At 41.1% G+C, this 24,036-nt stretch overlaps 1 protein-coding gene across 14 annotated transcripts in view; it reads left to right on the top strand.

Moving 5' to 3' along the window:
• The window catches only part of pard3ab (par-3 family cell polarity regulator alpha, b), a 354,566-nt gene that overhangs the window by 277,610 nt on the left and 52,920 nt on the right, over positions 1 to 24,036 (top strand). For 13 of the 14 annotated variants that reach the window (XR_004898393.1, XM_036005563.1, XM_031292481.2 and 10 more), the window contains one exon: positions 9,079 to 9,360. The exons of the other annotated variant lie outside the window; for it this stretch is intronic. Coding sequence is in view for 12 of the 13 variants with exons in the window: in XM_036005563.1 (XP_035861456.1) it covers positions 9,079 to 9,360 (282 nt within the window). In the remaining variant the exon portion in view is untranslated. The remainder of the gene's footprint in view (positions 1 to 9,078; positions 9,361 to 24,036) is intronic. 14 annotated transcript variants of the gene reach the window in all.

Raw genomic sequence — 24,036 nt, 5'->3', positions numbered from 1 at the left:
CTCCTTTTGTATGTTAATCCAATCCGTTGCTTCTCTTGTCCTCAAATGTCAGTCTAACATATTTATTAAGTGACAGAGTTTCAAACATGGAAACCTATTCGGGACTAATACAGGTACATTGATGACACAGATACATGGACCCTTCTCTTCATTCATTCAGATTTTCTTCACTACACAGTACATAACCCCTGTGTATTTAGCTGTTTATTTTGTGGTAACATTCTGAATTCTTTCTTTTTGTATCCTACAAGATGTGAAGCATTTTAATCTTGAAACATTGTAGACGTTTTTATGCTATTATCGTAAATCCAGAGTATATTATTGACATAAAAATCAGTTAATCCAGATTCATTTAAGCCTTCAGTACCACAGAATGTAAGCAATTGATTGAATGCTTTCTGAAGCCACTATAGTATGTGATCTAATACTATTTGTAACCGATAGGGCTGCCTCTTAGTACAAGTAGAAGTGGATGTAAATCTAGTATTTCTTCAGAACAAAAACCAGCCAAATTAAGGTCTGTGCATCCACAGAGCAGGAACTATCTTAGGATTGTCTGACAGTAGTTCAATGCATTAATTATTTTGTTCAGCATTGGGTGTTTGGCTCACTCCAACCAAGCGTACTTTCTCCCTAAAGCACCTGGAAAGCACAAGCGCGCCTCTCATTTGTATTTCACCACTAGCTGAGATACACTGATATTGACAGGGAGATCCCACTGAGGATGTGGAAGACCGGCTGCTTCGGGGTTAAACAATGATCCAGTTAGCTGTGTTTCACCAAGATGCTCTCCCAAGGTTCAGCCGGGAGCATAATCCAGCTGTGATTGACTAAAGGGATAGATTTCCTCGCAGGTTTAAGTCTCAGGTCCCTGTGGGCTCCAACTCCAAGCCAGACAGACAGTTCAGACAGGACACTGATGTTTGTGGGGGGAAATGTATGGTCATTTGAAGAGCAGATAAACATGCACATCATTAAAGTAATTGCTTACGGTGAATGCATTTTATAATGCATTTGGTCCGAATCAGCTGTCATTAATTAGAAACATCCAAAGGAATGGGAATAGAAACCCTCCGGTGTCAGCTATTTTGTGATGCTTTCTTCCTAAAATTGAGGCTTTTGCCAATGCTGATCCCTGAAAAAATAGATTTGGAGCATTCAGCTACTGACATCAGGTCATGACCATTGATGGGAATGATTTTGCTCTCTAGTTAAGAGATCTAAAATACTTTCCTTTGCTTTGTACAGTGCAACATAACCTGGCATGTGTAATTGCATCTATTTGATTGGCCAACACAGCGGCCATCTATAGCCAAAAATGTAATTTAGTCTTGACACTGATCATGACTGTATCAGTCCCCGTATAGTCTCGTATTGCCAGACCTTCCTCCGCAGCGCTGCCGAGGAAGGTCTGGCTAGTCCACACAGCATTCCTGGATGGGAGAAAAACATGCTCTGGTCTATTGGTATTTCTTTAAAATAATCACAATGATCTTGGGCGACACTATGCTCCGGATGGAGCAACGGTGCCTCTGCAAAATAGCCTCGGGAAGGAACTTATTTTGGTGGAACATGTGTACGTTCAAAAGTTGTTTTAGTTGTGAAACAGAAAACTCAGATTGGACAGATAGTCTAGCTAGCTGTCTGGATTTACCCTGCAGAGATCTGAGGAGCAGTTAACCATAGTCCTCAGAAATCCACCGAAAACAGTTTCATCCAGCGGAATTTCCGGCTGCAACGGAGCAATCCCGGAAGTGAAACGTCATGGATATAGACGAGTCCGTGTATGACTTCGCTCAGTGTTTTAAGAGTCGTTCGGCCAAAAGATTCAAAGTTGAATCTACAGCAGACAGTGTGCGGCATATCATGTAATTTGTCCCGATGAACTTCACTTGACCGAGACATTTGCTCAGTACTACTACTTGCTCATGATAAAGAATATCAATATACTCTTGTATTTATGTACTATTTAAGTGCCATAGATACATTAGAAATTCCCAAAAATGTCCAGATGTACAGTATGTATATACAATAAAATGGGCCCTCTGTGTCACAGGTTTAGCCCACTATGAATGATCAAAATCTTGCAGTATTCTCCTTGCATAGCAAGTGCTTCAGAACTAACTGAAGCTACTTGTCGCCAAATCATAAAACAATTCCAGATCTCCAGTGTTATCAATCCAAAAGTACTTTCAGCAGCCATCTTATCCTGCTGGACCTTCTCCTTTCATGTACTTCCTGCCTTTCACCGTGGCCTATCAGTTGTGTCAGTATTACCGCTAAGAGGAAGGTTTATTACACAGTGGGTACAATAGCACATAATGGACCATTGTTCTGGCCTGATGTGGTAGAAAGGTCACTCGTCAAACACATTTCTTCTACCATAATGTCCCATCCTGCCATTTCAATACCCTTTTATCTGCTGTCTCTCCCTCTCCTTCTGCTATGCACCCTTTTTGTTCAGCTTCATCATTTACCCTTCACGCTGAGAGTATTTTCATCTCTCATCAAGGATAGCCGTTAGACACAAAGCAGGGTTTTTCTTACGTAAATATTTTGGGACTGAAAGGGCAATGATTAGGCCAAGTGTGCGTTTTCCTTCCTGTCCCATTTCAAGCAGCGTACAATTGTACATTTTTAGCAACATTGCTTTTTAAGTGCTTGTCATGTTGGGACTTAGATTTTGTCTTGAAGCAATACTCCTTTATTGGTGGCTCTGAAAAGTTGAACATTTTGAAAGGTTTGCTGTTCTGTGGAAGATGGCAGCTGTAGTCACCCTTGATTCACACCAGTTGCAATGGATCCCAGTGGGTAACCAGTTCCGTCGAAAAAAACCCAAAACATTGATACTATTCACTCAAAGCTTTAGTGCGTAACTTTTTTTTATATTAATGCCTATTAGCTCCACACAACTCTCTCTGTATTTCTCAGAAACTACACACTATAGCTTTAAGCAGCATAATGTACTTCTTCCCCATCCATATACAGTATAAACTGGGTATGATCCAAATACATATTTATTCTGCCTAAAAAAGACTAACTACACAATTTCCAATTATTGCCACTGTAGTTTACTTTTGCAGCAATCGGCTGCTTATGTACAGTAGGTGAATGACAAAAGTGATAAATTGAAGTATTTCTCAATATTTTGGTAGAAAGTGTGATTGTGTGAGACAACAGAGAAGTGCAGTGCCCTGCAGAAGTATCTCGAGGAGGGATGACACTAATGGAAGCTTACGGGATGTGTGTTTGATACTTTAAACATGAAATTTGGTTAAGTATACCTTTTAAATATAATAGTTTTTCTTGGTTTTAATCACAGTTAATATTAAAAACTCTAAGAGTGCCAACAAGATTTGTTGACTTGACAATTTCGATAATCCATTAATTGTCATTTATCATGGGGAAAAAATGCTGCTACCAGCATCTCAAATGTGAGGATTTGCTGCTTTCCCCCTCAGATAAGATAAGCCTTTATTGATCCCCGAGGGGAATTTCAGGATGTAGCATTTTTAATTAAATATCTTTGAGCTTTGGACTGTTGGTTGACAACAATTTGAAGACGTTGCCTTTTTAACTGTGTTCTGACATTGAATATTGCAATTTTTAGAAAACATAGTCAACAGATTCATATAGTGCAAGGTTTTTCCTGATTTAGAATCTTTGGGGGGAGACTACGCACAACAGTAAGCATGATCGGTCCGCGTGTAAAGGAAATGAGTCCGTCTTACCTTATTTGACTGATATCTATTTATTTGTTATTTCTGTCAATTTGATAAACAAAAATGTATATTAAGCTTGAAGAAATGAAACCCCAATCAACAAAACTGCCTAAAAAAATAATATTAATATTTAAATACTCCCGTTAAAATCACCAGGGGTCTCATTTAAAAAACTGGTCGTAGGATCCTTACTAAAATTGTACGTACGGCCAAAAGCCAAAAATGGCGTACGGCAAAAAAAGATTTATATTAATCAGATTTATAAAACCGTGCGTACGCACATCTGCAAGCAAAGTTTCCTTTGTAAATCTGTGATTTACAAAGGAAACATAACTTACAGATAACAAGATGACAAGCCTTTGCGATAAAGTTGAAGATTATATATAATATATATATGTAAAACACTTAGCAGTCTGCCATTTCCCTCTGGAAACAGCCAGTTGCCCCCAGAGTGGTGAGGACCTGTATTTGGACCGGGATGGCACGGTTCCGGCGCGTTGCCCTCTCTACTGGACCCAATTCAGTACAGAGATCCAAGAGCTCAGCTTTAGGGAATCTAAATCGTCATATTAGCCAGTCATCTTCATGGTCCCTGAAGTCTCTTTCTCTCCTGATTCTTCCATTGGCGTAGTCCTCCTGCAGGGCCAGCAGTGCCATCATGCAGCATTACGCACAGGGGTCACTGCAGTATTTATATGTGTACAACAATTTGTGATTGTTAACACCTTGCCAAAATCACAGCATCAACTAGTGGTATCCCCCACCCCGAGATACAATTTGAAGATGAAAGTGTAATAGGCAAACACACGTTTCTTCATGCAGATTTTGTCACGAACAGTATTAAAGTTCAGACTGATAATGAGGACATTAAGTGTAACGATTGCGCGAGAGCTTAACGGCTGTATTTCCAGACTTTGACATTTGATGATATATGCACAGTATTAAAGACAGATATTTAGTTATTTACACTGTGTTCTGCCGTTATCTAATGCTAGGATATTTTATGCTATTCTGTATTCCATGCAGTCGGGCCATCCCCTCCTCCTGCGCTCCGTAGCAGACAATGTGACAGTGAGACAGCGCCGATTAAACATTAAGAACACATTTTTTATTTAAAATTTGAGTTCGATTTTACAAGGTGTTTATGGAACAAGTATCACTCAGTACAAGCGCAAATAACACTGCTGGATTTAATCTTCATGGTAACGTGGATGATATGGAGTGAAGAAATGTGCGTGAGGCATCAATACTTGAACATATTACAAGTAATCGTTCCTCCCACATTTACTTTCTGCAGTCTGACTTCAGTTCACCACCTCACCATCTGCGTCGCCAATTCCCATTGTCTCCATGTGTCCAATGTGCGTATTCATGGGTCAGAGTTTGCATGGAGGACCGCACATTCTCCCGTCAAGTTTGTTTTTTATAAATCACAACCTTTGCGCGGGAAGTGGCGTACGCACATTTTCAGTTCCGTTTTGTTCGTACGCCACGTGTATAAATAAGACCCCAAGAGAGTCCGGTACATCCTGGCTCTGGACGGTAAAACTGAGATTAGCGCTGTTATTATGTTCTGTTTGTTTAACGGTTGTTTGGTAAAATCCTATTAAACACATTCAGAGAAGGTTTGAAGTGCTATTTTTTCCTCTCAATTCCTATCATTTTGGCGCTGGTGATTTTCCTTTAGTGCTGGTTAAAGCCTCTTTGGGGAGCGCCAAAAAATTCCTCTATGCAGGAAAAACCCTGTTAATAGTCGCATCTCTGCACTTCAACACATACATGTATTTCAGACCTGTTTTGACCCCACAAATGTATGTTGCCGTCTTTGTTCAATACTTCAGCTCTGAGTTTGTGTCCTTTCTCACACACACACACACACACACACACACACACACACAACTGGTCTGCATCCGTCCAGACTCGGAAACTGGCCCCATTGACCCGTCCAGTGCCTCGTTATGGGAAGGGGCTGCACGGAGAAGGCCAGGCTCTGGATTGGTATGTCGGGCCTTATCTTATCAGCCCCTGTGCTTGTGTGTACAATCAGTAGCTGCTCCCACTGCCACTGCTGCTGCTTTCTCTGATGGAAAACACTGTTTTTTTCCCCCTTTGGATTTAAAGATAGATCCCTTGAGGGCCCTGCTTCCTTCTGCGCTATTAGATAATTGCAGAGTCCACAAGTAGTACAGACACAGCTTGCAAGTCCACAAGCTTTCATGTGACATGGGTTAAGTTGTTGGAATAAGTGCCCATTTTGCAAAAAAGATTGTTACCCCTGTCCAGATTCAGTAGGGAGCCGTTAAAGCCATCAAGTTCATTAGCAGCCTCATTGTTTTAGTAGTAAAGTATTTCCAGCCATTTATCCCTGTTTCCTTGATTTTTTTTTGTACCTACCCTCCAATGGGGAGCCCTCCTTTTTAGACTTAAATTGCACAGCATGCAAATTTTCTGGAGGAAGCGTTTTAAGATTTTAGCCCGCTGAGTGTTCAGTGAAGTTGAACCCCCTACCTCGCGACTGCGCCTGTCCCATTCTCTTTCCCACTGCCATTAAAAAGGGGCCTGGAGAAAAGAGAGCAGTATGATAATTGGTAGTTGTAAAGCTCTGATAATTGGCAAGGCTGTAATTACAGGGCTGCACGATAGGTAGTCCCCCCCTGCTATAGAAAATGGTGTTGCCAGTTATTCACAAGATAATGGCCTAAAGAGAGTGTCTGTGTGATTGCTCTGTGTTTGAGTTGTTAGAGGTGTCAGAGGTGTGTGTGTGTGTGTGTGTGTGTGTGTGTTTAAGAGACAGAAAGAGGAAAGCATGGTAGCTACAGTATGCATTAGCAGGACTCTGTGAATACAAAGTGCTTCCCTTGTATGAGTTGTTATGGGGGCGAGAGACTATTATGCATTGTTTATGGTATTATTCTCTCTCTTCTGTAATGGGAAGTTGAAAAGAAATGATAAACAGTCGCTTGCAGATGTTGCAGTGGCTTGTCTGGCATTTTGTTAATGTGACATCTGAGATTTACAGCGTCTCTCTGCTGCAGTGTTTACACTACAAGGATTTAACAGCATAAAGCTTTTACCTGACAAATTGGAAACCAGTAAGGTGGTAGTTTCAGATTCCCACGGAGCAGTATTAACCATGATTCATAAAGAAGTAAAGTCAGCGACTGGCAGTCATACATTTCTTGTACAGTACTAAATATGTATGTTTGTTCTGCCTGTGCCATGCAACATAATGTGCTTTATCTGCTGGGATTTTGTGAGTTGATTGATTAGTGACCGTCAGTTACATAGTAAACGGACAGTATTCTGTACAACATGATTTCTCATCATGTGCATCTACAAGTAATTGCTGGATGCGTTCGATGACCAAAAAGAACCAGACACATTCGCTTTGCAAACTTGGATAGCAAAGAATCAACGTGTCATTTACAATCTTGGAACATGAGCAGACTGCCTTTTCACGGTGGGTAATTCAGGTTGATAGAAATATGTATATTGTTTAGTATATATAAAGGACTTAAGCTTGAATGGTCAGTTTGGCTAAGTAGCTAACCTACCTGTAGAAACTGAATCCAATTAGCAGTAAAAGCACTTTCATATTACCAACATCAGATACAGTTGTCTTGCATTGCCAGACCTATCTCCACAGCGCTGTGGAATAAGGTCTGGCTACACCACACATACACTCCAGGATAGAATGAAAAACCACTCTGGGTTGTTTGCATTTCTTTAAACCGATCACAATCGTCTTGGGCGGTACTAAACTCCAGATGCAGCGATGGTGACTCTGCAAAATAGTCTCAGGAAGGAACTTGTTTTGGTGGAACATATGCACCTCGCAAAAGAAAACGCCACATACAATAAATTAACTGTTGACACAATACAGTAACGTGAGATATTTAAATTAGCTGATACATGGTTAAACCTCATTAGCTCTTACCAGTGTATCTCTGTGTGTACTTCGTTCACAGCAATCCCACCAATCGGTCCCAAAACATCCCAGTTAGAGAGGAAATGACCTAAACATATTCTTTATAAATCTTTACAATCGTTCCCTGAAAGAACCAAGCAGGCCTGCCTTGTTGCACCATCCAAATTTTCTTCAAAACTTGACATTTTCAGTGTGTAGCTCGCTAGCTCGAAGTTTGTAGTTGTTTCCCGAAACAAACGAAAATCGGCAATGCAAGGGACATCCGGCGCCGATTATCCAGTTAATGAACGTTGATCCAGACTAGTTGCAGCACATATTGACTTAACATATTGACTTTTTGTTGGGCTTCAGTTTAATGCCACTTTAGTTCACACTTCACTTAGGCTCCAGTAATCAAGGCTGAATTCAACAAATGAAACTTGTTCTGCTGTAGAAATACTTTGGAAAGCTAAAATACAACACTGTTATAATATAATATCTACAATGGAGTCTGGCGTGGCCTGGCCATTAAAACAATACCACCAGTGTGTGTGTGTGTGTGTGTGTGTGTGTTTGCGTGTGACTGAAGGTGTGTCAGACGTTGGGTGAACGTACAGATGCTTGTTTTTTATGTTTGTGTGTTTTTGGTTTTGTTCTTAATGTTACCTGTTGACTGTTGGAGCAGACGATGCAAGAACATTTTCTGTGTGAACAGACAATAAAGTTTTATCTTATCTTATACAGACTACAAAACGGCACCAAAACTGCATAGATGTTTTTGTCCAAAAGCAGCCCCACGCTACACAGAATGCTATTGTTTCTGACCTACCATTGTCTTTTAGACCAGAACAACCTAGTATCAAGATCAGGGATGCACCGAATCCAGGATTCAGCTTTGAATTCAGCTGAATATTGGGCTTTATGACGGTGTTCGGTTTCTGCCGAACCTTAGAATTTAGAACTACGCGCTCTACACTGGTCGACGTAATGACGACGCCGTTGATTACAGGAAGGTGTTTACGTAGGTGGAGCGTTCAATGCAGTAGGCTGTGAGAAAGTGAAAATGGAACTCTGTAGCAGAAAAAGTGTAGTTTGGCAGTACTTTCAGTCAAAAGAAGGCCATTCAAGTCCAGCTACATGTTCAATTTACAATGCTGATTTATCTTTGTTTAAAGGACCCTAAACAATACACAACATCACCGCTGTTACAACATTTGGTATGAAACATCCGAAAGAATACGAGTTGTGCATGAAGGAATCTACAGACAGCAGCCAAAATGCAGCAACTTCAGGTACAGCAAAGGAAGGACAGTCACTGTTTACTTCATTAATGAGTTTACTGTGTTCATGGACTGAGGATGAGAGGAGGATTTGGTATTCGGCCGAATCCCAAAAATCTGGATTCGGTGCTTCTCTAATCAAAATGTCTGTCACAATCTTCCCCATCAGGATCCAGGCCAAGACCAGGGAGCTGAGGGAGCGCCAGGCCAGGGAACGGGACTACGCCGAAATCCTGGACATAAGCCGCACACCTGAGAGGGGCTCAGAAGAGGAGCACCCGTATGCAGGCATCAACCCCTTGAACAGCTCTGTGGACAGTGGGCACAGCCGGCCCCACAGCCCCCGGGACGATTACCCCCACATCCATCCACACCACCAGCACCAGCACTCTGATTCCCACTACACCCAAGTCAGCAAAGCTCGCAACGACCGGCCGCCTTCTGCAGACAGGTAGGGCTGGATTTATGCGTTCCAAAGGTTCTTTTGTTAAAAAAAAAAAGAGAGACAGAATTATATATATTTACTAGGGCTGTCAAAATAACGCGTTAATTTCGATTAATTAATCTGAGAAAAAATAACGCGTTAAAAAAAATAACGCAGATTAACGCAGATTAATCCATTCCATATTGAGGTTTGACTCGGAGCCGTTCTAGCCACCATTGGACTGTAAAATGAAGGAGGGAGACGAGAATGTGCTGCCTGGATCATTAATTGGAACATTTACTTGTAAAAATCTTCTTCCTGCCAACCCTGGCTACCGAAATCTGGAGCCACTGATATGTCTGCTCTTCTCTCTGATGCTCTGAAACAGACCTTACAGGCAACACAAACACCGCTGCACATGACGCTAGATAACACTATACTCGACAGCAGCTAACGTTAGCCTACCGCTAGCTAGTTAACACTATACTCGACAGCAGCTAACGTTAGCCTACCGCTAGCTAGTTAACACTATACTCGACAGCAGCTAACGTTAGCCTACCGCTAGCTAGTTAACACTATACTCGACAGCAGCTAACGTCAGCCTACCGCTAGCTAGTTAACACTATACTCGACAGCAGCTAACGTTAGCCTACCGCTAGCTAGTTAACACTATACTCGACAGCAGCTAACGTTAGCCTACCGCTAGCTAGTAGCTGGATTAAACACGGTTCCAATGCTGACAGCTAACGCTGAACGGTGTAAAGTGTGACTGTGTTTTACTGTAGAGGACTGTGACTCAACAGCGGGATGTAACAATCTGCAGCTGCCGTCGGAAAAACAACACAGACGGTACGTTCATTGAAACTGGTAAACTACAGCTTCGTGGTGCATTTGAAGTTATTGTAAATGTCCTTGGTGGTTGTTTTTGTCGTTCAACAGCAATTTACTAGTGAAATAAGTTATTGTTATACATTATTTTTAAATCATTTAATTTTGACCATATGGCCTTAGCAATAAACAAGCCGTTCTTTAATGTCACCGACTGTTGTTTACTACCCTTTGTTTTCTTTTCTTTTTTTACTTTCTTAAAAAGTATCGGTTCAGGCACCGTTAATTATGTATGCGATTAATTTCGATTAATTAATCACAGAGTCTGTAATTAATTAGATTAATTTTTTTAATCGATTGACATCCCTAATATTTACTATTATTCCAGTTTCTTTTCTTCCCTTGAAAAATGAATTATTTACTTGGCAACACTGAATGAATTCTACTGGAGTCACAATTAGGGCTGGGTATTGTTAAAACATTTTCGATACCAATACCGTGACCTCGATAACAGTTCCTAAACGATACTTTTTTCAATACCAATTTTGTGAAACAAAAAGGAAATACAACATTAAACATTACGGCACAAATCTATTTATGTATTTTTCAGCTCCTACTACGTGAGCCCCATTTCTATGGTAACGTAGAGTTTCTCCTGCATGTCTCTAAGACGTGTAACATTGGACAGCCAATCACAGACATTATTAGATCTTGGTAGAAGCATGCTGCGTGCTTATTGGCTTACTGATGCTGATGAGATTTACTCTTTAGGGATTTCAATCCCTAAGGAGAAAATTGGGTATTGAATGACGAGGAATTTATCAATACTCAATACTTTAGAGGCAATTTCGTCATGCCTAAAAAGTATTGATTCTGTACCCAGCCCTAGTCACAATCCCCCTCAAAAGCTATTTCCGCCCAAGCCAGGTGAAGAGCTACCATTCATGGTTCAGCAACCTTTTTACCTCCAATTCAAAAGCACAACCTGGTCATGGTATGTCAGTTAAAGGTCTGTGCAGGCCTGATTCTGCCTCGCAGTCCCAATCTTGGTGACTCTAAGGCAGCATTATTGGGCAGAGACGGCAGGCTGGCTATCACACCTGGAGGAGAAAATAATCACAGCAACAGAAGGCAGGCGGTAAATGTCAGCTCGCCGACTGCTAGATACAATGCACCGTTCTCTGGGGTGGGGGGAGGGGATACTCAGGGGAGGCAGTGAGTGAATGGGAACCTTTGAATATCATTCTCTCTTTCTGTCTCCCTTGACCTTTCTACCTCTCTTTCTGCCCGTCTTTCGTTCTCGTGTTGATTTCTCCAGCCTGCCTGAGCTACCAGCATGTCATGATTGACAACTCATTTTAAAATGATCACCCTGGCCTGGTGTGGGGATCCCTTTTTTTCTGTGTATCTATTTTGTATTCGTATACAGCATCCGAGTGGTATTATAAAAACTTAGAAGCCAAAGCTTTAGTGACAGCCGGCCAAAAGCCCCAATGTTGGAAACGCCTGCATCTTGTCAGCAGCAGCAGTTTCTCAGCACTGCAGGTCTGCACTGAGTTGCTTTCGAATCCTGCTTCAATCAATGAACAGAGAGATCTGTAGCCTGTAGATGGATCTGGGAAACTTGAAGCCTGCAGGAGGAAAGCCTGCAGTGTAGCGTAAACCTAGGCAGTGCAGGCGAGTGAATGGATGGGTTTGTCTTAGTCGTGGTTTTCACACATCCCCAGATGGCCCCAGCAGCCTGTGTGTACTTCAGGAGTGCTCTAGCTCCATTCATAATTCATTGTGCTGCTGTTGTCACAGTATGTTTTTTTTTTATGAAATCCCTGATGTAGTCCTGTGTGAAGATAAGCAGATGCACAACAGCAGATAATATACTAGCATGACCGATATTTAGTCCTATTTAATTAGGTAAGGGAATTCACTCATAATTTAGACTCTAATCATTATATTAAAGTTAATCGCTCACTCCTTCACCAACATAAGCATTTTTCCCCTTAGTGCTCTACTATGAGATTTTGTTTTATGCATCTTTGGGATGAATACATTTAGCAAGAAAGCTGCCCCCCTAAAGCCCTCAGCCGCAACAGCAAGATAACATATTGGCGATGAAATGACTCCAATGGTCTGTTTTCGTGATTGAGTTTCCAGCTTCTCAAATGTGAAGATGTGCTGATTTTTTCTTGTGTGTGTTATCATTGCAACTTTTTTTTTAAAGATTATTCTTTGAGCATTTTAGGCCTTTATTTTTGACAGGACAGCTGAAGACATGAAAGGGGAGAGAGAAGGGGGGAATGACATGCAGCAAAGGGCCGCAGGGCGGAGTCGAACCCGGGCCCGCTGCGACGAGGACTAAACCTCTATATATGGGCGCCCGCTCTACCAACTGAGCTATCTGGGCTCCCATCATTGCAACTTTAACTAGAACTGCAATGCGAGTTGCCCCCCCAACGACCCGCGAAGTCCGCAAGTGTGTAACCTAAAGCGCGACGGCGGCTAGGCAAACGCCTGGAAATAACGCAATGCGTGAGCTGCAATGTCTTAAAGTGCTCATATTATGCTCATTTTCAGGTTCATAATTATATTTAGAGGTTGTACCAGAATAGGTTTATGTGATTTAATTTTTAAAAAACACCATATTTCTGTTGTACTGCACATTGCTGCAGCTCCTCTTTTCACCCTGTGTGTTGAGCTCTCTGTTTTAGCTACAGAGTGAGACATCTCACTTCTGTTCTATCTTTGTTGGGAGTCACACATGCTCAGTAGCTAGGTAAGGACTACTAGCCAGTCAGAAGCAGAGTTTGAGGGCGTTCCCTGACAGTAGCTAGGTAAGGACTACTAGCCAGTCAGAAGCAGAGTATGAGTGCGTGCCCTGACAGTACCTAGGTAAGGACTACTAGCCAGTCAGAAGCAGAGTATGAGGGCGTGCCTAGCAGCTAGGCGAGCATTATAACGTGTGTTCCAAAGTGACCATGTTTGTCTCTGAAGTAAAGGCTGGACTACAATAGAGGTGTTTGGAGCAGTTTGTGAACAGTGTTTTCTGTTGGAGATGGTAAGTCCCTTTGGGGTGGACTTTGGGCTTTTTCACTTTGTAAACCTATAACGTACACAAAAAAGATATATAACACAATAAAGGAAAGGGAAAAAGCCAAAAAGTATAATATGAGCACTTAAAGGATAAACCCTAAGCCTAACTTCCCATTTACATTTATTTCATTGTAATGGCACCAATGTAATTTTTTTTTTTAAAATCGGATGAGCCCTATTAGGAGGAATTGGACTGTGGGTCTAGCAACTTGAAGATATCGGGCCCTATTTTAACGATCTAAGCGCATGGCGTGAAGCGCCTGGGCAGGTGCGTTTAGGGCGTGTACGAATCCACTTTTGCTAGTTTAACGGCGAAAAAAAGGGTCTGTGTGCCAGGTGCATGGTTCAAAAGGGTTGTACTTAGTGTCTTCATTAATTTATCGGGGTGTTTTGGGTGTAACATGCAATAAACCAATCAGAGAGTCATCGGCCATTCCCTTTAAAAGCCAGGCACGTTTGGACCTTGGAGCATTGCTATTATGATGGAGGATTTGCTGAGCAGGAAGGAGAGATGTTCAGGAGAAGAAACTGATCTGCTCGTGTGTGAAGTGAAAGCATGCAAGCATGTCATATATGGCACGAGCACTATGCCACCAAAACTCCACAAGGTGAAGCAGGCGTTAAAATAATGAAATGCTGCGTTATTGACTTTAGACCAGGCTTTTGTTGGTCAATGGTGCGATCACTTTCCGCTGCCTCAAGATAGCAATACTCCCAGAATGCACCTGAACACACCTCCCTGTAAGACCATGGGCGCACAGATGGGCGCAGGTGCATTTGCTATTTAAACGACACGGGCGCTGGACGGTCTTAAACTAGCAAAGACACTTTGTCTGTTGTCTGGAACGTATGAACTGCCTGGTGACTATTTGTTCACATTAATAGGTAAAATGATTAATCAGTCTGGAAGACAAAAACAAATACATTAGTAAAGAATGAAGTCTTCAGTAGTTGCAGCCTTAAAAGAGATAACCATGACCGCACAACTTCAATAGTTCATTGCACTTGATTGCACTCCCGGCTTTGGCTAACTGTTCCACTGGGATTCGGAGACATAACTCTTTATTGCATTTCATTTTGTTACACCATAGGGAGATGTACCTGAGGTAACATTGGTCTTTTCTATTAATATGAAAATACTTGGGCTGGGCTTGTGGGCTTTTAGAGCACAAAATGTGTTCTTCTCCGCTAGGACAATGTGGTAATGGACACGGCCGTTATACTTCAGTGTTAGTTTTTTATACTTTATATCTAGGCCCCATTGCTACCCATGCTGCCCCAGACTTGAAACGTTTGCTCTTTTCACAAGGTTTTGATTACAGCAGTGTAGGTACCCAGGACATATACTCCTTAAAGATATTATGTTGCATTCCCAGATCTCCAATCATAAGAAAAATATACCTCTTGAGAAAAGCAGGAAGCGTGTTTCCTGTTTCCTGTCTGCCCCCTACTGAACAGGAAGTGAATTAGACCCTGCCATGCCAAGCACAGGAGGGAGGGAGTGTCACCCGACGGCGGGAGTGTTTGTTATTATGGGATTCGAATGGCAGCGCGGACTGATATCAGAGCTTAAGCATTGTGGAGATTTGATCAAAGCAATAACATGTCCTTAGAAACTGAGAATGAAGGAAAACGTTATTTCGTTCCTACACTAACACATTTCTTTTGAAATGACCGTTTTAGATTTCCTTTGAGTCAGCTTGATGCTTAGGATGTTGCTGTGTGCTGGATATGTCTTTTTCACTGTTCAAATTAGGTTAGTTATTTAATGAGCTGAATCTGTGGGGGTTCTTTCTCTTTGTTGGAGAGAAGCACCTTGATCTTTAATTACGTATTTCATGATCATTTTATGCCCCAAAATCATCTTTGATATGGCTTTGAAACTGCCCCAGTTTTACATTAGTGTTTGTATCGCCCTTTTGTTGGTGCTGCCGTGTTGTGATTGTCACAAGATCATGACTCCAAATCAAAGTGAAGGGGTCAAAGCTGTGCCACAGAGCTTCAGGATATAACATCATCATGTTTATTCACATAGCACTTATCTTAACTGGGTTACATAGTGCTTCAAACAGCAAAAGTTGTGTTACAACTGCTCTTCATTTGACTATTTATACCTTTGCTCTTGGAGAATTACACAGTGACTCAGAAGTCATCAGAGTGGGAATCTTGTGTCTTATGGTGCTTTATTGTATTAGTTTGTATCTTGTACTGTTTTGTCTGTATTTTCTTGTTATGTTCTGAGTTTGTTGTTTTAATGTATGTAGCTTTTTTTGAGTTTGTATTTTGTAATGTCACTTGTGTATTTGTTGAGTTGTATTGTAAAGGCCCATCTAGGGACGGGCATTGCAATTTAGCTTAGGCTATACGTGCTGTGGTGTGTGGCATTGGTTGATGCTACATACTATACAAATAAACATAAAAATAATGTATGAGAGTAATACAATGTGAGACTTTAATATGACACAGCACAACAAGGCATTTGTTTCTGCTACCACTACTCTTAACTACGGATCGACCAATTATCGGCCTGGACCATTATCAGGGCCGATATTTGGCAATTTGCAGGTTATCTTTATTTTACCGATAAAGTTAATTAATTAAAAAGTGTGCTACTTTGGCTTGGCTTCAGCTCTGTAAGCAGTCTGCAACACCTGCAGACACACTGATAGCACGTTAAGACTTCAGAAGCTACTTTTGTTTTTATTTATACATTTTTTTGATGGTGTATTATGTTTAGAGTTTCCTTTTTATTAAATAATTGCTTAAAACATTTAAACAAATGTTTGTGTTGGAGTTTGAAACATTCCAAAATGTTAATTTTGACTTTAAGATTTTCATTTTTACAGTAAATGTATATCGGTTCCAAATATCAATTATTGGTTTCATTAACTTCTAATAATCGGTATCGGCCTTGAAAAACCAGTATGGGTCGACCCCTGCTCCTACCTGTTCCCACTACTCGTGCTACTCATGATAATAATCATCAGCACGTCATCATGATCTTCCTGAAGCATGTCCTCCAGACTGGTGCCAAGAGGAAATTCATGCCTTAACCCTGGCACTGGCACTTCCTTACACAACCCATTTAATAACTGGACCAACATACTCTTCAATGTCCAAATGAGAATACCATACCATACCATACCCCCCCCCTCCCCATGTCACTTCCCCCTGGGGCAGTAAAACGCACAATTGCCTTTCTTAGCGCCGCAATGATTGGCAGTCCGAGAGTAAACGGGAAAAAAGACAACATGCAGCTGCATAAATAACCATTTGAATTCATTTTTAATTGCCTCTTTTTCCTTCAAACGTAGCGCTGTCAGAAATGTCTATTTAACTGCAGAGGGTTTAAAAACAAAAACAACTACAGAGGCCAGGAGGCGCTTCAGAAGCCTTTGGGGGAACAGTGTGCTGTTTCCTTTGCTTTAAGGAGCATGACCACGAGGCCTGTAGACTCAGCCAGTCTGCTGCTTCCAGCCTGAAACAACATTTAGCTCTTTCGCTTCCAGCCTGCTCTGTAACATTTACTTTGAGGATTAGACGTGTCTCTTAGATGTCTTTTATTTAGGTTTGAAGCTACATATTTTAACACGACAGTAAATTGGAAGTGGAACATGTTTTTTTACAGAAACACTTGATGTTTTAGTTGTGTTACTCTGCGGCTTGTTGCGTAGGTGGTATGGTGTAATATCAGGTTGGGAACATTCTATTTTTTTTTTTTTTTTTTACATATTTCTGTTTTGGCTCTCAACCAAATTACATAACCTTGCTGCTGGGACACTGGTGGTCTTTCTTTCTCCCTTCTCAACATGCCAAGTAAAATATAGCCAAAAGCTGTGTTTTTATCTCCCCCAATGTTTTCCCACCATTACAGCTACAAATATATATTTCTCACTGGGGGCCCAGTGTGTACCATTAGCATCTGGTAGCATTTGTCGCCATGTTATTTTTCCTAAATACCCTATAGAACTGTAAATTATGAAGTCCCAGGAGATGATCTCTTACCAGCTCTAACCATGCATGCTTCTTTTGGGCTTTGCAAATTAATAAGCTGAAACATACTGTAGAAGCAGTCAGCGTGTTATTGAATAGCTTTATTAGCCCTCAACATTTGTTGTATCACCCACCATCCCTGTTGTGTGAGTGTAAGTGTACAGAGAGCCAAGTGAATTAGCCACCATTGTTTTATTTCCCTCCCAACTAAGGCAGCAGTGAATGCTGGGAAGGCTCTGTGGGATTTGGTGTGATTTGATTCTCCGCGTTTCCCGAGGAGGCAGCGCTCTTATTGAATCGGCTCCATTACATTTCATCTCCACCCGGGGAATAAGGGGCCTCAGAGGGAGTGGACATGGTCGTGTGTTGTATCACAAACACACCAGAAACAGCGACGCAGACAAACAGACAGCAGTTGCCTCGCAGCTTTTCACAGGCTGATAAGGGTGTGTGTGTGTGTGTGTGTGTGTGTGTGTGTGTGTGTGTGTGTGTGTGTGTGTGTGCACTTGACTTCATGTAGGCTGTGTGCACACACTGTTCAATAGTGTGTATCTGTGCTCTGTTTTTGATGTCGGTGCTCCTCTGTATTTTTGGATTTTTGTTCAGGTGCACATTTGTATTTGTTGGAAATGTAGAGGAGTGGGAGTGACAGGTCAAAGGTGTGTGTGTGTGTGTGTGTGTGTGTGTGTGTGTGTGGCACAGATAAAGTACAGTGGCAGGTATGCAGCTGCACACTTGTGCTTTGTGTGAGATTCTGTAAGGATTTCTGTTGATGGTGGTTGAAAACAGATTGACTAGCAAGGTGGCCCCAGGGCAAAAAATTAGCTGAGGGTCCCTGTTGACCCCCGTTCCTCCCACTTTTCTGTGCATTGTGTATGTATTCTTTTGCCTACACATGGCAGCTTCATAATAATGCTTACATAGTATACTGAAATTCTACCTGCACAACAATGTTCCCTGCTGTATGTCAGTTTGTAATGATTTGAAAAAAACTCGCTCAACAGATGTGACATGACATGACTGGGATAAAGCCTGACCCTCCCACCTCACTATCTCTTCTATAGGGGTTTAGGCCGGGTGTGATTGATTTAAAGTGCTCATATTATGCTAATTTTCAGGTTCGTAATTGTATTTAGAGGTTTATGTGGTTTAATTTTCAGAAAACACCATATATTTGTTGTACTGCACATTGCTGCAGCTCCTCACCCTGTGTGTTGAGCTCTCTGTTTTAGCTACAGAGTGAGACCTCTCACTTCTGTACCATCTTAGTCAGTTGCAGAGTATGAGGGCGTGCCATGCTAGCAGCTAGGCGAGCATTATAACATGTGTTCCAAAGTGACCACGTTTGTCTCTGAAGTAAAGGCTGGACTACAATAGAGCTGTTTGGAGCAGTTTGTGAACAGTGTTTTCTGTTGGAGATGGTAAGTCCCTTTGGGGTGGACTTTGGGCTTTTTCACTTTGTAAACCTATAACATGCACAAAAAGATATATAACACAATAAAGAAAGGGGAAAAGCCAAAAAGCATAATATGGGCACTTTCAAGAAATTCAAATAAGCCAGAGCCTTTTTTCCCCTATCCCAGAATAGCTAGATGGTGAGCCAGACCATACTCCAGTGCTAGCACAGCTCTGTGGAGATGCGAGGGAATCAGAAAACTCAGTCAGTAAACTGGAGTCCACCTCAGCTCTATGCATCTTTTTAGCCTCTTCTAGATAATTTTCTGCCGTACAAACTTGTTTCCAGCAACAGGCACAGCTGTTGAGCAGACAAAGTAGGCCGATTTGCTGATGAACAGTAAAGGATGTAGCAGCTAAACAGCCAGGTAATTTCCTCGGAGTTGGTGGAGACCAAAACTGAGCTAAAAGGAGAGTGAATATTGGACTTGCATTCATCAGGTGGCCAAAAACCAACTTCAAATGAATGCTAATGTTGCTCAGCTTGATGTGTAAATGAGTATTTTTTTACCAACCAATTAGTAATAACTTTAACTTTTTTATGTCACAACATCTGATGTTTTGTTTTCTACTTGTTCCGCTTCCCCCATGAGGCCAAAAAAAAATCAATTAAGGCCTTTATCATTCCAGTTTATGTTGTGCTTTAGTGGCGTGCAATTAATTAAATTATCACAAACTAATTGTCTGGGTGGAAATGCCACCTAAAGAGTACGCGAACATAAATGCGTTAGGTCCAACTCATGACTAGTGAGACTGAATTTTGAACACAGTCCCAGACAGCTTGGACTTGATGCATTGCTCGTCCCTTAGAAATGAATTCAAACAAACCCTTATTTCATTCAGCGTTGAGTAGACACACAGCTATTCCAATATTCCTGTCTCTTGAGGGGCCTCCGAGACAAGGAGCCCCAACTGGGGACAAAACACATCCAAACACCAAACCAAACCAAACACAGTACTCAAAACTCACAACACACATACAGTTTCCAAGTGCAAAGACGGAGAGATTTAAAAGCCTGAAAAGCTTCAGCAAGCTTAAACATAATTTTGTTGGATTTACAAATGTATGGAGAAACAGTAGGTGCCACTATTAAATAGTGTATGATGGGAACATAGAAAAAAACTTCTGTCTCACTCAGTATCCCCCATAATCCACTTACCAACAGACTTTTTCTTTGTTGTTTTTCATTCACTCTCGTTCCCATAATCCCACACATCTGACTTGAAGCGTTATATGACTCTTCTTTTCACATTAAAGGGTTAGACATTATTAAGTCATGCTTATTCCTGTACAATGAATAATTTCCTGTAGAACTGGACCAGCTATGCTTATTCAATTCACAGAATCAGGTTTCAAAATCTTCTGCAGTTCCTTTTCTGTGTGACTCAAAGTCTGGCAAATTCCTGGAAAACTGTGTGGAAAACTGGTTTGCTTGTTCGTTGCTGTCTGCTATTTTCTGCCAGACTAACCTGGAGTTGGAAGAACTCACAGCTGTGACTTTTCCCCCTCTTCACTACCGTTAAAGACCTGAGAAAAACCAGCTCGGTCACATCTTTCTGCGCCTCAGCTGCTCTGCTATCTGGCTCGTAATGTGTGAATAGACCAAGAGACAAGATGTTGGCTTTCACTTCTCTGTGGAATATGGATGTGTGTTCTCACCACTCACTGAGCTGAACAGGATGTCTTACTACAGCTTGGGGAACATCTCTGCTTGAGGGTCATCGCGAAATTGTCAAGGCCTGGTGACAAGAACAGGGACAACATTTTGATCAGCTGCCACCATATTTGGCCTCCTACATAACACAGACTTACATTTTTACACCTGAGAAAACTCATGTCATCAGAAGTAGGGGTGCAACGGATCACAAAACTCATGGTTCGTTTTGGATCACAGTTTTGAGCCAAGGATCGGACACATTTTTTGGATCAGTACAAAAAAGGGGGGAATTTGAATGATGTATTCAAAATGTAAAAACAATAACTTATTTCACCAGTGAATTGCTGTTAAACAAAAACAGATGAGAAAAGGGTATTTTACGTTAACTTTGAATGCATCACGAGGTTTACCAGTTTCAAGTTAACGCACCATTTTGTCACAGCATTGACCAAGTGCTAGTTTGTGTCTTTAGCTGCAGACTGTTGTACGTCCCAGTGTTGAATCCTCTACAGTGAAATACAGTCACACTTTTACACCATTTAGCTGTCAGCATTTTAACCGTGTTTAATCCAGCTACTTGCTACGGTAGGCTAATGTTACCTGCAGCCAAATGTAACAATAGTGTTAACTAGCGTGACATGCAGCAATGCTTCTGTTGCCTTTGGCTTCAGAGAGCAGCGCATTTATGAGGCTCCGAAATGAGGCACCTGAAATCTACGTTGCTATTCGGTCCGGTAGATAGTTGTTAAGGTACCGTGCCATATTAGCACCGGCTTTAAGTCCCCTATTCTCGGGTAACTCAACTACCAACTACCGCTGTAATTGCGTTGCCTTTATCTTTTCACGGCAACCCTCCATCCGTGGTTCATATGCATCGCGAACCGTGAGCGTTGATCCGTACAAACCACGGATCAACTATGGTCCGTTACACCACTAATCAGAAGGTATAGCTGAGGAGATTAACGAGCTAATCTGCAACACAGATAACTGTTTGAATCCAATTCAGAGCCATTACACGAGGAAAAAAATTAATATAGTTAAAACAAAAATGTGAGATTCATGTCTAAAGAGTGTGCTTTACGTTTCCATGCTTGTGGGCATGGTCAGATTAGAAAGTTATGGGCTCCAGTTGCAGATATTTGGGTGCACATTGTGTTCCCTTTTTTGTCTTAATTTCCATTGTTTTGCGAGTATACCTCTCTATTCCTACATCAAATAATCCACATGGCTAAAGGTCTGTGTCATCAGCCAGTAAGAGGAGCTTCAACTTTCACATTTTAGTTCTCTATCTTGTGGTTTTACGGTAGGCTGTTTTGCCAGCCAGAGATCCATTAAGAAAAATTTAAAATGGCTGACACCATCATTTCATCATCATGTCGTATACAAACGATTATATATGAGTGTAGGGCGTGAGATAGGTTATATTAAAGTTGGGTTCTGTCAGCCGCCATCTGCTCCTATATGGTGGAATCAGTTCTAGTGTATATGAGGAGAGACAGGCCAGTCCTAATCCCGGGATCAAGGCCAAGAGCTACAGGAGAGAGAGAGATATGTTCTGCCCCGGGGAATCCTTTATGGATGTTGGAGAGGACGGCTCAGTGGGTTTTTAGGGGTCATTTGGGTGTTGTCGGGTTGGAACGACAGCAGGTGGGTGAAGACTTTATTTCCACAGTGCTCCTTATGCCTTTTGGAAAAATCCCCATTCAGTTTTTTAGTGGCTCCATCAGTTGTTTTTTTCAACCAAAGATTGTTTGTCTCCCAGACAACCCAGACAAACTTACTGTAAGTTGGTTTTAAAAAAGAGCAGCCCGGTCACAAAACCAAACTCGCTGTGTTGATTATCAGACTTATTTTCCAAATCTGTATTGGCTTGTTATAATAATAATAAATAATAAATTACTTCTATAGCACTTTTCTTAACAAGGTTACAAAGTGATTTCCAGAAAAAAAACAAGAACAACACAAGCAACAGCAATGAAGTAAAATACAAAAAAACAGAGGTATCATAAACTATAACTTGTTAATGTAGACCATGAAGAATGAGTTGTTTTAACTAGCTTTGAGAACATGGTGGGGACTTGACCCTGTTTGAATCCATTTAGAAACTCATTAGTATATACGGTTAGCTTTTAGTTTCAATATTTAGCACTTTACAGGTTAAGGTGGTTAAATATCAGTTTGACCCTTGTGTAGAAAACTGTAAAATATTAATTTGATCGTTTCTTATAAAAATGTGTTCTGGAAGTGTAGAGCACGAAAAAGTTAAAGAAATTCTGAATAAACACTAAATAGATCAACTCTCAAGAATAAACATTAGATATGCACTCAGTGAAAACTATCAAGGCCGATAAATTGGAACAATCCCTAACAGCCTGGTGATTATTTTTTTAATACTTTCTTTCATGTTTTTCGAGGCCATGAGTCGGTGAAGCTCTTGTGGAATTGATCTGAAAGCACTCAAAAAGCATAACATAATGCACAACTACACTGATGCATTGATGGTTAATAAGTAATTATTATTGTACAATAATAAGAGAAAGACAAACTTCATCAGAAAACCCAGAAGTCAGGAAGAGAAGAGACCAGGGAGACAGAAAATGCATCTAATATAGTTTCCTCAGAACAAAACCACGATTGTCTTAAGAATATGGATAAGAGTAGGATATGATATAATATGGTCATCTCTACATCATCTGACAACTCCATATTGAATAGCACCCCTCTACTGAAAGAGAGACTCTACTGAGAGACCCCTTCCTACATATATTGTATAAAATGAAGTAATAAACTGGGCCTACAATAACCCCCTAAGGGTCCTGGACCCCTGTTGAAGATCCCTGATATAGAATATGCAGTATGTCGGAAGAGCACATGACATTCGGCACATACCAACAGCTGGAGAAAAATTAACAAATAATTCCCCTTTAAGTGCATTATTATTATGTATTCACACTAATGACGAGGATTATGTCTCCTATTTATATAATGGGTATTCAAGCTGGATATTCCAAACATTTTAATAGCAGACGACATGCTGTGATCACACTAAATAATGCCTCACTCCGAGTCCTAATCAGGAGCCGAATTAAGGCTTTGATCCGAGCTAAATAAACATGTACAGTATTTCAAGATTATACTCTTATTAGTGCAGTGTTGTTGAGCATTCATAATTTTACAGTCAAGAGCAAGGGTCCTCAGCTTACCCGGGGTTTCCCTTAGTCATATGTTTACATAGCCTGTGTGTGTGTGTGTGTGTGTGTGTGTGTGTGTGTGTGTGTGTGTGTGTGTGTGTGTGTGTGTGTGTGTGTGTGTGTGTGTGTGTGTGTGTGTGTCGGTGCGCTACCCTTTAACCCTCTGAGGTCTGAGGGCATTTTCACATATCTTCTTAAATTGACCTTTTTAGGGTATGTGCATATAACTGATCCCGTGTGTTTCATATCAAAATGTTCAGGACAAGCTCAGCTTTCCGTATAGTCACGCGTCAAACTCAATTTCACTAAGGGCCACACTGGAAAATATGAACCATGTTAATGGCCAGACATGTAAAGTTTATTGACATGCTTTTATTTATTTTATTTTATTTAGAGTTTAGGTCCACATAAAGCTCTAAATAAGTCAGAAAAAAAATCCTTAGCCATCATAGAATTCAGCAAATCAAGTTTAAAAAGAAAAGCATTTTGAT

The sequence above is a fragment of the Sander lucioperca genome, chromosome 9 (genome assembly GCF_008315115.2).
Source record: "Sander lucioperca isolate FBNREF2018 chromosome 9, SLUC_FBN_1.2, whole genome shotgun sequence".
NCBI lineage: Eukaryota > Metazoa > Chordata > Actinopteri > Perciformes > Percidae > Sander > Sander lucioperca.
The sequence above is the reverse complement of the archived record's forward strand: the minus strand, read 5'-3'. Positions and strand labels throughout refer to the sequence as shown.